The 13,164-nt window shown below is 35.3% G+C and overlaps 1 protein-coding gene across 1 annotated transcript in view; it reads right to left on the minus strand.

Annotated features, from left to right (window-relative positions):
- Window positions 1-3,084, minus strand: part of il1rapl2 (interleukin 1 receptor accessory protein-like 2) — a 753,881-nt gene extending 750,797 nt beyond the window's left edge. The window contains exon 1 of the mRNA XM_056471803.1: window positions 2,992-3,084. Coding sequence (XP_056327778.1) covers window positions 2,992-3,073 — 82 coding nt within the window. The 5' untranslated portion in view covers window positions 3,074-3,084. The remainder of the gene's footprint in view (window positions 1-2,991) is intronic.
- Between the last annotated feature and the right edge of the window lie 10,080 nt (window positions 3,085-13,164).

The following is a 13,164-nucleotide window of genomic DNA, read 5'->3' on the forward strand; positions in this document are numbered from 1 at the left end:
GATGAAATATGTGGTTTTCCACCAAGGCAAACCAGGGTGCTAAATTATAATTGGCTTAACTGCAAGTTACATGACCAGAATAAAGACAGCCATTCCGGCACGTTACGGACATTTTGAAAGCAAAATATCTGACTTCAACAAACAAGAATGTTCACTTAGCATGTATCTTAAATATCTGCAAACCTATTACGGTATTTTTATGCTTTAGAAGAGTCAAAACTTACATAGAGCACCTTTAAAGGTACTTATTAATACTAAAAACACACACACACACAAAATGTAGATGTGCCCTTAACATACAAAATGGTAACCCAAAGATACAAAATGGTACCTTTAAGGTACCAGTATGCACCTGTAATGTACAAAACTGTACCTTTTGAAAAGGTACCACCACAATGACAGGTTTGTACCTTTATTTCTGAGAGTGAGAGTGCACTGTATTATTAGCATGTTGCACTTTTTTGTGAATATTCATTACTTCATCCACTTTTGCTGTCTGTGGGTCAAATGAACACCAAAAAAAAGCAGAGGACATTTACATTCTTTTTTCAAACCCACAATGTAAGTATGTGATACAGTATGACGCAGTGCCACGAATCACACATTTTCTATGTTACGATTTTAACTAATGTAGTATTAAATGACAAAAGAACCTATGGACCTCATCATGTTGTTCCAGATTCAGTCTGTTCAATTCTCTTCTACTTGTTGCCTTGGATAAAATCATGTCAGCATTGCCACCCCAGCACTGGTAACCCAACATATTAATCATAAATTAGTTTCCACAACCGAGTATAACAGTGGTGCATGACTGTAATCTGGTCTATTAATCAGGTTACAACTAAACAGAAAAGTTGTTAAAGCAGTATATCATTCAGTGAATCCACAAACACATGCAAAGATGCTTGTTCATAATTTTCATGCCACCTTATATTTAATTTTCCCTGTCAAGTTCTGCTCTCTTTTGTCCTCTTTAAGGAGTTAAACATTAATTTAATTATTTGAAAAAGTAAATATTTCACATTTGGGTCATGAGCATAAAACTTTTGAAATGCTTTTAAACCATACCTGTCAACCCTCCCGTTTCTATTCTATCCCACTATCATCCCGTAAAGGTATTATCCTGTTTTTCTACTGTATTTTCAATCTTTCTATGAAGGGTGGCATTAAAGAGCCGATCCTCCCTATACGTAATTTATACCGCCAAACCACCAGGGGACACCCCTCACTCTTAAATGTGTTCGGTGCTTTCATTTTATTTAGGCATGAAAACACTTATATAAATATAAATATAAAAAGGGTGGGATTTCCTTCCTTTCCACTACAGGCGCTGTTGCCCCTCCTATGCAATCCTCAAAACACTCAAGTAGCAGTGCGAGATTGTCAACTGAACAGACATATACACATAATAATAATAATAACATCTAAAGATGTCGATCTTGGTGGGTTTTCTTTCAAACACAACTAATTTTGTCTTAAATGAGCATAAACAGTTAGGAAAGCAATCAAATGCTTTTAGCATAATGTTAGATGTGTGCATTTTTAAAGTGACACCTCTGTTATTTAATGTAATTAAACAAAAAAATCTAAATAAGAGATTCATTCACTGCTATTTTATCAGAATGTTCTAGTTATAAAGTGAAGAAAAGGTTAATGAGATTTGACAACTTGATTCTATTTTTTTATTATAGCTATTAAATTTAATTGATAAAACTGTTTGCTAATTTATGTGCAGCTTTTTTTAATTTTGTAAATAAGAATAATTTAAATTAATAATAATAATAATAATAATAATAATAATAATAATAATAATAATAATAATAATAATAATAATAATAATAATAATAATAAAAATAATAATTAAAAAAAAACATATTACTGACCGTTTAAATGTTTATTTACTATGAAACAGCTCCAGATCAACATATTTAGTTGTTTTAATACAATATTCAATATAATATTAATTTGGGGATTTTGGTGGGGGGGGGAGAGGTGCATATTCCTAATTTTCACATCCCAATGTTGACAGGTACATTTTCAACACACTTTCAAAATGGCAGCTGCACCCATGAAAGCACTGTATTATTGGCTGACATAAACCCTTCAATCTGATCTGACATTGATTCTCGAAAATCAATATATTATGTTATTTCTTGTGTCAATCAAAATGGCACCATGGCAAAGCTGAAGGAAACTCCATTAAAATGTATTTTAAATAAGACGGGGAAAACAGGACAACTGTACAAAATGCCAAGGTTAAATACGAACACTCTCCAAGCACCAGTTCTTCATTAGAATGTACAAGTAGAAGCAATTTAGGATTGCATATTCAGAAATCTATATTATAACATCTCAGTGCTTTTAGAATGTTTTAGTGAGAAATCATAGCACATCCAGCTATTTAAATACATTATAATTATGCCAGTTATCATGTTTGTACATGAGCACAAACAAATTGCTATAAAACTGAATTTTTACAAACCCACATATTAAAAAAAAAACAAGACATTTTTTTCTGCTGATTTGGTGGCACAGTAAAACATACATGCCAAACTCTGAAATCTCTGGCTGGGTGAGAAACTGACGGTTGAGATTGCCTCTGTGTTTTTACCGCCCACATAAATGCCCGTTTGGAGCTGATAACATAATTGCTCAATGCACACCGCACCCACACACAAACACACAATGCAACAGGAAAAAAAAAACTGAGTTATGTGATCATGTGGAGAGCTTGGATTCTTTACTAAAAAAAAGCAACATTTAAAAAGAGAGAGCTTCAGAAAACACTTTACCAAACAATTCGAAAAGACATCAGAAGCAAGGTCTTTTTGGCCAAATGCATTTACTGCACATACCTGAACCAGTCAGAACCAAGCAATGCCTTGTCTAGACCATCACAAACAATAAAACATAAAAAGCACAAATCAAACTTTTCAGCGCACAATTTTGCTCAGAAATTTCGCTCCAAGCCGAGTAAAATAACTGCCTTACCTGAGTTCCTCTTGGAGATGTATTTGAGATTGATGGAGGCCGCTGAATTGATGAGGAAGAGCATAAATCCAGCGAGCTTCATCTTTCAGTCGTGTGCAGCTACAAGAAAGCATAATAATAAAGCTTTTATTATTATTATTTTTATTATTATTATTGAAGAATGCCAGCTTTTCTTTAGCAGTAAACAGCTCCACTTGAAAAAAACTCAAAAACGAAACAAAATTTCACACAAGTGAAGGACTTTTTGGACTGTCAAATGACTTCAGTTCAGAGGGTTTTAAAGGTTTAAAATAACTATCCTTTAAAAAAGCAAAGATGTCCTGTTCAAGTAATTTTTGCGATAGAGTTTCAGATAGATCAACTAGTTCTTCCAATGTTCCCTCATCGGATTTGGGCTTGAATTGATTTCTTGAATTGAATTCTGTCCAACAGTATGTACAGCTGGAATTCATATGTAATTTGGTTTACGACATGCATTGTAAACTAATCACAACTAACTGGGCCATCTGACATATTAGCGCAGAGTACACTTGTGGAATGAAGAGGTTTAGAAGAATGAATATTTGAACAAATCATTTAACTCTTTATTCATTGGATTTACTAAATCTTTTTAAGGTAAGTGGTTGCAAACAATTTATATGGGCTGAATTCATACAAACAAATTAGGTTGAACATAACTAAATGTAATTTGTTTGTTTGAAATTAGCCCATATAAATTGTTTACAACCACTTACCTTAAGAAAAATTGAGTAAATCGAATGAATATTTTTTTTCAGTTTTTATTATGATGAAATCAATGTGTTTTGAATCTTATCCCCATGGATCTTATAGCCATGTCAACCTGTTGTTGGAGATACATTCATTCATTCATTTTCTTTTGGGCTTAGTCCCTTTATTAATCCAGGGTCACCACAGCAGAATGGACCGCCAACTTATCCAGCACATGTTTTACGCAGCAGATGCCCTTCCAGCCGCAACCCATCTCTGGGAAACAATGAGGACAATTTAGCTGGGACAATTTAGCCTACCCAATTCACCTGTACTGCATGTCTTTGGACTGTGGGGGAAACCAGAGCACCCAGAGGAAACCCACACAAATGCAGGGAGAACATGAAAACGCCAACTGACCCAGCCGAGGCTCGAACCAGTGACCTTCTTGCTGTGAGGTGACAGCACTACCTACTGCGCCACTGCGTCACCGCTGTTGTTGGAGATACCCAAAACAAAATTTAGAACCCTTTAAAGGCATAATGGGACAATTAAAAATCTCCACCATGCTCACACTGGGATATTGGACTGTTGGATGAGCACCACAAACAAATGAGGCTATTAGGACACAAATAATAACTTTAAGACACAAATAAAACATAAAAATATTTTTCATACTTGTATTCCCATGATACATTTCCTCTGTAATGAGTGGTGCGTACACAATGATAAAGTTCCAAATGCAGCTTTATTACGAATGGTCAGGCAGGCAAGGTTCAAACAGCACTGTAAAAAAATAAACAAAGTTGACTCAACTTAAAATTCTAAGGCAACAAACTTCAGGAAATTTTCGAGTTGATTCAACTTTCAACCCAATTACTGTATTTGACTCAATTTAAGTTGAGTAAACTCAAAAATGAGTAAACTCAAAATAAAAACACTTTATTTTGATGGTCCATTTGAGTATTAGTAGACTGTCTGCTTAATATCTGCTGATACTGCTCCTTCAACACACATTTATCTGACTGCAAGTACATGTCAACTTACACTAACCCTAACTCCAACCTAACAGTCTACTTATTTTCTAATGAGAATTAGTTGGCATGTAGATGCAATGTAACTTAAATTCAACAAACGAACCATCAAAATAAAGTGTGACCCAAAAATGTCCTGCAGTTTGTTGCCTTCATTTTAAGTTGAGTCAGCTTTTTTTTTTATATAGTGAGGGACAGGCGGTAGAATGTAGATAATCCTAAGAGTAGTCGGTATAACAGTAGGGATGGCTGACGTGAAACTGACGTTTCGACACAGTGTGGAGATCCCGAAGCACAAGTGAGTTGAAACACTGCATCGAAGCATGATCCAAACACCCAAGTCATGTGACTAAGGTGATTTGAAACACACAGGTCACATGACTGAAGTGTTTTGAAACACCAGGTCATGTGAATAAAGTGTTTCGAAACACCAGGGGGGTATTCCAGAAACCAGGTTATGTAACATATGACAGGTTATATGACAGGCCCCTAAAACAGCATTAACTGATATGATATGATTGGCTAACCCTTAATAACAATTTGTAAAAGTATGTGTTAAATCCAAATGTTAAATAGGTCAACCTTTCCCTGAAGGTGAGTAGTTTCCAAAAACAGGTAGCCATGCTATTTTTAAGTATTGCATGTCATGCTAAACACTGAATGTATAAAGTCACCTAATCATTTTCAACACATAACTTTTCAAACTGATACTCACTTTCTCAGACTCTCTCCACATCTTAAATCTTTTAGGGTTAAAGTGTCCTTTTTTAATATAAACATAAAATTTGATGGGTCAAAGGACCAAATGTGTGTATTTCAAATCACCAATGTCACACACACACACACACACACACACACACAAAACATCTGCTCAGTTTCACTTTGGAAACCCATATGAAACATTTTATTGATGTACTACTGAAGAACGAACATTCTAAAAATGAATCTTTCAGATATACACGTTCTATTATGGAAGGATAAAAAAGGAATTTATCATAAAAATGCACCTAGACCAAAGTTTCCTTGTGAGACTGTGTTAGTCCTTCTGCTTGATTTGAAAGCTTTAAACCAAAAAGAACTACAATAAAAAGAATATGAATTCACATTGGAGCTACCTTCTAAAAATGTGCACAGAGACTTTTTAAGTAAAAAAAGCTACAAGAACAAGATGTATGTGTGTGAGTCAGCTTGCATGTCTGTTTATGGACGCGTTGTTAACAGCCAAAAGCCCATTAAGCACACTTTTAGGGTATCTACTGAAAAATTCAAAGACTTTTTCTCAAAGCTTTCCCAGGAAAGAATACATCTGCAATATGTGACCGCACAGCTCTTCACGAACAACCTCTCTGCATCAAACTTTCTGCCAGGAGCAGAAGTTACAGACGTTCTTATTTAGCTTTGCACTATTACTACAGTACCTTTACAAGCAGGTTTTTAAAACACACTATCCCTTGATGCTCCTTCCCAGAGTTTAGTGCTGTACCAACAGACACATACACGCACAGCTATTCTATGGAGCCAGATCAGTCTCAAAAATAATACATTTACAAAATAAAAGTTTATACATGCACAGCACAATTCACATTTACAAAATACAATTTGAATGTTTGTAAATACACAATTTGTAAATTAAGTGAAATTCATAGATATTTTTGCCAAATTTGTTTTGGATTTGTGTATTTATGAATTGTGTTTTAATCATACAAATTGGATTTGTGTATTTATGTATTGTGTTTTACATTTATGAATTGGATTTGTGTATTTTTGAATCATGTTTTAAACTTACGAATTGGATTTGTGTATTTATGAATTGTGTTTTGAAATAACGAATTGGATTTGTGTATTTATGAATTGTGTTTTAAACTTACGAATTGGATTTGTGTATTATTTATGAATTGTGTTTTAAACTTATGAATTGGATTTGTGTATTTATGCATTGTGTTTTAAACATACAAATTGGATTTGTATATTTATGTATTGTTTTACATTTATGAATTGGATTTGTGTATTTTTGAACCATGTTTTAAACTTACGAATTGGATTTGTGTATTCATAAATTTAGTTTTGAACTAACGAATTGGATTTGTGTATTTATGAATTGTTTTAAACTTATAAATTGGATTTGTGTATTTATGAATTGTGTTTTAAACTTACGAATTGGATTTGTGTATTTATGAATTGTGTTTTAAACTTACAAATTGGATTTGTGTATTTATGAATTGTGTTTTGAACTTACGAATTTGATTTGTATATTTTTGAATCCTGCTTTAAATTTATGCATTGGATTTGTGTTTTTATTAATTGTGTTTTGAACTTACAAACTGGATTTGTGTATTTATTAATTGTGTTTTGAATTTATGAATTGGATTTGTGTGTTTAAATCGTGTTTTGAATTTACGAGTTGGATTGGTGTATTTTTAAATCATGTTTTGAAATTACGAATTGTGTTTTGAATTTAAGAATTGAATTTGTGTATTCATGAATTAGGTTTTGAATGTACAAATTAGATTTTGTAAGTGTGAATTGTGTTGTGTATGTACGAATTTTATGTTGTAAATGTATTTGGAAACTGATCTCGCTCCATGCTATTCTCCGAACACGTCTGAGATATAAGTGTTTGCTGATATTAGTAGCCATCTGCCTGGGCAGTATTAACTCTGGGAGAAATACTGCTGATAGAATTCCCAGGTGAACACAGCGTAAAGTGAATTGTATGTCGAGGTGTAACACGCAGGGCTGACTCCATCTGATGCTGGCTAAAGTTAGAGCTGGCCCTCACGGGATCTCTTTTGTGTTGACTTAATCCATGCATAACTCACTGCCACAATGCTACGTGTTGCCAGGCAAATGCTAGGCTGCTCACTGTGTTTATTTAGTTTGATTGGCTAGGCTTTGCATTTTGGGCTTTGGACTAGTTTAAAAGAGGCTTCCACTCCTAAAAATGATGAGTTATTTTTAAACCCCAAATTGGAATTATCTTTTTAATTGGATTATATTTATAGTTTTAGGGAGCTTTTTTACATATGGGTAGTTTTGGTTTTGTTTAAAATCAGCTGCTGGTTGAATTTTACATTCCTTCATTCATTCATTTCCTTTTCGGCTTAGTCCCTTTATTAGTTTGGGGTCGCCATGGCGGAATCAACCGCCAACTCATCCAGCACATGTTTTACGCAGCGGATGCCCTTTCAGCTGCAACCCATCACTGGAAAACACCTGTACACTCTCATTCACACATATATACACTATGGACAATTTTAGATTACCCAATTCACCTGTACCGCATGTCTTTGGACTTGTGGGGGAAACCGGAGCACCCAGAGGAAACCTACGCAAACGCTTCTATGTCAAGTACATGCGGTAGTTCTGGCCTATAGCCTTTGCACAGTCGCATATCCTTCCCCATACTCTGACCCTGATGTGCACCTCTCAAAAAGACTAACATCATGTTGCGGCAAAGTGCAAGATCTGTGATTGGTCAGTTTTGTAGCAGTGATGAGTGTGGGTGGGGCCGAGAGACGTGGGAGAAAAGCAAGGCCAATGGGTGGAGTGTTTACGAAGGCTGCATCTGAAATTGCCTAATACGGTGCTGCTTTTGAAATTAAAAGTACGTTCTATACAGTATGCATCAGTTGCATCGCTTCACAATTCTCTTGCGGTACTTCATGGAATAGCATAGCGTCCATCCGATGCGCACTTCAGTATCTCGCCAGAAGTAGTAGGTCATCCGGGTACTTCTCACATACTGTTTTTCAAATTCTTTAAATTCGGACATACCTCTTAGCTTGCATATTGTTTTTAGCGTACTATATAGTATGGAAGTAATGGATTTCGGATCCAGCTCAAGTGTCGAGTCCAAGTGTGCCATACGCCTGCTTTTGAGTGATGCTCCTGGCCATAAAGTCATAAAGCCCGATTTCCCAAATTTCCCGAAAGATGGTTTGATGGTCAATTGAGGCACTGGTTATTATGCTGATATAGGTTCAGATGTTCATTTTTGTAAACAGTATGCCTTTAGCCAGTAATTTAATGCTATAAAAACGGGGCATGTCATCGCGATTGACAGCTACCCAAAGCAGACGGTCGGAGCTTCGGGAGGAGATTGGTGTGTTATTATTCAATTTCTGTGTTATTTTACCATCATAAAATGAGTTGTTCAGCAGTAAACTATACTTTCTGACCTACAGGATCTGGTGGAACACTGTTTATTCTATAAAGTGAGGGTTTTATCTGGCTTTATTATTAGTTTGCTGATACACGCCTAGCCATGATGGGGAAAATACAGGTGATCGTTATCTGCCAGTAATTCCTTTTATGGGTCTGAAATAATAATTACAAAGACAAAACTAATGTTAGCCTATCTCCAGATCGATCTCCTGTAACGTTATTTGAATTTGATTTAAAGGACGTCTCTGACATCTTGAGTTTCAGCATGTTATTGAGTTAATCTACTGAATTTGCTGTTATAAAATATTAATGTTCAAGAAGCAGAATCTTATATAACAAATAGAGCTGCAAATGTTATAATTTATATACACCATTTATTGTTGGCTTTTTATTTGAAAACTCCTAATAAACATTAAAATGAATGTAAATTCTTATTTGCCAGATATTAAGGCATGCAATAAACCAAATGAAAACGGAGGCGAAAAAATGATAAACGATATACAAGCTATGTTGCAGGAGCTAATAGGCCTATATGATATAAACATCAGTTGATGTATTAATATTTCTAAATTTATTGTACAAATTGGCAAGGATTATTTTATATAGTGCAGGGATGGGATGTGTAAATATCCTGTTGATATTTAGAAATCTTGCTGTGCAATCTTGCATGGCAAATAGCTGTACATGGTGTGTATATTTTGGGTTCTGTTGATTGCTAATTAAAAATAAAAACCTTTCTAAAAATGTATGTGTTGTTTATATGTTCTTGTACATATTTTACAAGTGTTATTTCTACCCCTGTGAAGATAATAAATATCAACAACCCTGTTATAAGAGAAATATATTTTGTGCTCATAGCTCTCATAGAGTCTAACTTAGGCTAGAGTGTATAAAAGATTGTTTATTTCTGCAGTCCAACATGTATTGTTTTTATTAAATTATAACACCTTACATCACAGTTTTAATAAATCGTATATTATTACGTGTTGTTAAATTTGAATGCTTATATTTATATTAGCAAGTCTTTGTTACAGTGCAGCTACAGGTGGTCAAATGAGAAGTTCAGGGGGCATGGTTGATTTGACGTACAAGCATTTGGTTGGAAGCTTGATTCTGCGGCTTTGCCTCTGGCTCCATCTGGTTGTACTTCTGCGCATGTCCAGGCTCCAATTTCAGCAGTGTTTTGTGACAGATTGTGCCCGTCATGAGACGTTTTGCCTTCAAAGCGTTCAATGGGAAAAGGCCCTGTCGCGTCGTCCATATTTTTTACAGTCATTGGTCGAGTCTCACAAAGAAATTACTAATGAATACTTTTTTGAGTTTACTTTATTATTACAGTTGTTTAAAGGGGTGATCCACTATGATATCATATTTTAAACTTTAGTTCATGTGTAATGTAGCTGTGTGAACATAAACAACATCTTTGAATGTAAGATGCTCCAAGTTTAATGCAAAGGGAGACATTGGCTTTTACAGAGTAAGCTTAGCAAAGGATATAGCGAACAAAACTTGAGCACTACAAAAAAATACATCTGGGTTAATAAGATTAACCCAGTGAGGGGTGTGCCCAGAGGCGCTAAAATATTATAGCAGAGAACGCTAAAATGCCACCCAAATGCTGCTATTTTCACAGAGCTTCTTCTGTTTCTGTATTTGCCAAAGGACATGACGCAGAGAGAAGTGCTTACAATTGAATTGTAATTATGTTTCAGAGAATAATAAAAAAATATAGCTCTAGCATTTGACAAAGGAGAGCTTTCAGAATTTCTCCCAGTTCAGTGCTCAATTTGTCTAAGAACTCTTCAATGAAGGAGCAGCTCCAACCATAATAGCAGAAGCTGTGGATTGTGAGCCACAACCTGTAAGTATTTTTATTTGTTAAAATGGATCTATTACATGTAAAGACTCTAGCGTTAACGGTATGTTGTACCAAGGATATAAACAAGGATGTAAACAACAGGAAATGCTGTTTAGCACTGTAACAATTTAGCTGCAAATTCATATTTATCCATCAAACCCCTGTTAACACACACACCAGCTTCACCAGCACTGCACTGTCTCTCTATGCGGCCACTTTCCATGTGTTATACATCTCAAATAACAAACTCGCAAAAGATATGTGAACCTTTCATATTACTGAACCTTTCATATTACAATATATATGAAAGACACTTGTCAGATTTTATTTTAGTGAGTAGGCATGAAGTTCAGCTGTGTCCTCTTCATTTTCTGTTTGATTCAGGCTCAAACTGACACAGCTAACAGTTACTCTGACTGACGATATTTACACATCAGAGGCACAGCATGTGCTAGTAGAGGCATGACGCTTCTTGGTGACGTGGAGCAGAAGGCCTCTACTAGCCCATATCTATTAGCTGATAACCACTGATGATCTCCATTCATTCGAGTGATAACATTTGAATCGGCTGGTCAACGGGTGTCAAAACTTTTCTTCGATGCACCACAATGCAGACACAGATGATTCAATATCGGTTCAGTCATAGATCATAACCGGTTATTACCCACTGACGTCATTTATCTCACACTATATCGCGGTAGCATATTATGGCAAGGGAGGTCAATTAAAATGCTCCAACTACTTAAAAAGCAGACAACTGTGCACAATTTACTGCTTGGGAGTTTGCTGGGACAGTCTTTCACTGACACTGAAGTACAGTAGAACCCAGGAGCCTCTATTTCACTGCTAATGAGGAAATGAAAGCTGTGAAGCTCCATTTCTCTCTCTAGCTCTCTCTCTCTCTCTCTCTCACTGTGGACCCTTTGACTTGCTGGAATGTCTATGAGGTAACGTTTCCTCTCCTTTCTCGGCTGATAGAGATTTTTGTAGTGGATCCAGGCACAAGCATGTCTGCAGCGTATCTCTACCATGTCTATGATGGATCAGCTGTGATAGCCACGGCTGTTCTTCAGTGTCTGTGTCACTGCTCAGTGAACATCGCTGACCAAAAAAGCCAAACATTTCTGTTGAGTGTATGAACACATTGGGACAATCAGAGGTGGGACAACTCACTCGACAACGCTTAAAAAGTAAGCAAATTTGCATTTGTTTATTTGCAATAAATGCTCGTGTTGTGCTCATGCATTGAGTTTTGTTTGATATATTCAAAAAGTGTGTTTTCTTTGAGCAGGTAAAATTAAAGCTTCAGTTTATATCGTCAATGCACCATGATGCACCAAGATATCGAATTGAATCAAAACGGTGATATTATAATCATAACCAAACTGAACCGAGAGACCAGTGTAGGTTCACACCCCTACTGGATTCATTTGTCAGCATTTAAGGGTAGGAATCTTTCCGATTGAATGAAGTCCCCTTCAGTCACTTGTAGGGTTGGGTATCGTTTGGGGTTATTTCGATACCATTGCTAAATCAATACTGTTACAATGGTACCGGTGCCAAAACGGTGCCTGAACCAATACATTTTAGCCACAAAATGATTTACCAAAAAAATATTAATCATTATAATTGAACAATATATATATATATATATATATATATATATATATATATATATATATATATATATATATATATATATATATATATATATATATATATATATAATAAGTTTAAAGTAAACCTAAATTCATATTTTATACATTTGAATTGCATTTACAGTATATATTTCTTTTGATCATTTGTTTGTTAGCATAAATGCAACATTTGCATTATGCTATTAACATTACATTAGCTTACTACTAACCTGTGTAGTTAGCTTAACACTAACAGTGTAATCAAAAATCACTGTTTACGTTGTAGACTCTTGATCAGAGTATTGTCTTAATCATATTAAAATCAGAGTATTGGTGTCCACGTAAATGTACTCACTGAAAGTGCCAGATGATGTCACAAGCTGTCAAAGCCAGTCCATTCCTCACCTTTAAGTTGATTCCATGAGCCCTCAAATTTCATAAGTTTGACGTGTTTACCCCCTTACATGCAACTTTTGTAAAGCATCTGCTTCATGTTGGTATGTCAGAATCCTTGCTTGTAAAATATAGCCATACTTTAGAATGTTTAGTTTAAGCAAATAAGATGAATGTGATCATGCATGTTGATGAAGGGAGTCGCTCACCACATTTGCCTTCTATAAGCAACAAGAACAAACACCTGACATTGCAGTGTCCATATCCCCCAATTAAATTTAGAATTAAATATTTAGAGATGGTGTGACACAACGCGTACTTATGTGTGCCTTTGATGCACCCCTTGATGCATCTTAAGGGCGTCACACACCTGATGCGC

Source organism: Danio aesculapii, chromosome 14, assembly GCF_903798145.1.
Source record: "Danio aesculapii chromosome 14, fDanAes4.1, whole genome shotgun sequence".
NCBI classification, from domain to species: domain Eukaryota; kingdom Metazoa; phylum Chordata; class Actinopteri; order Cypriniformes; family Danionidae; genus Danio; species Danio aesculapii.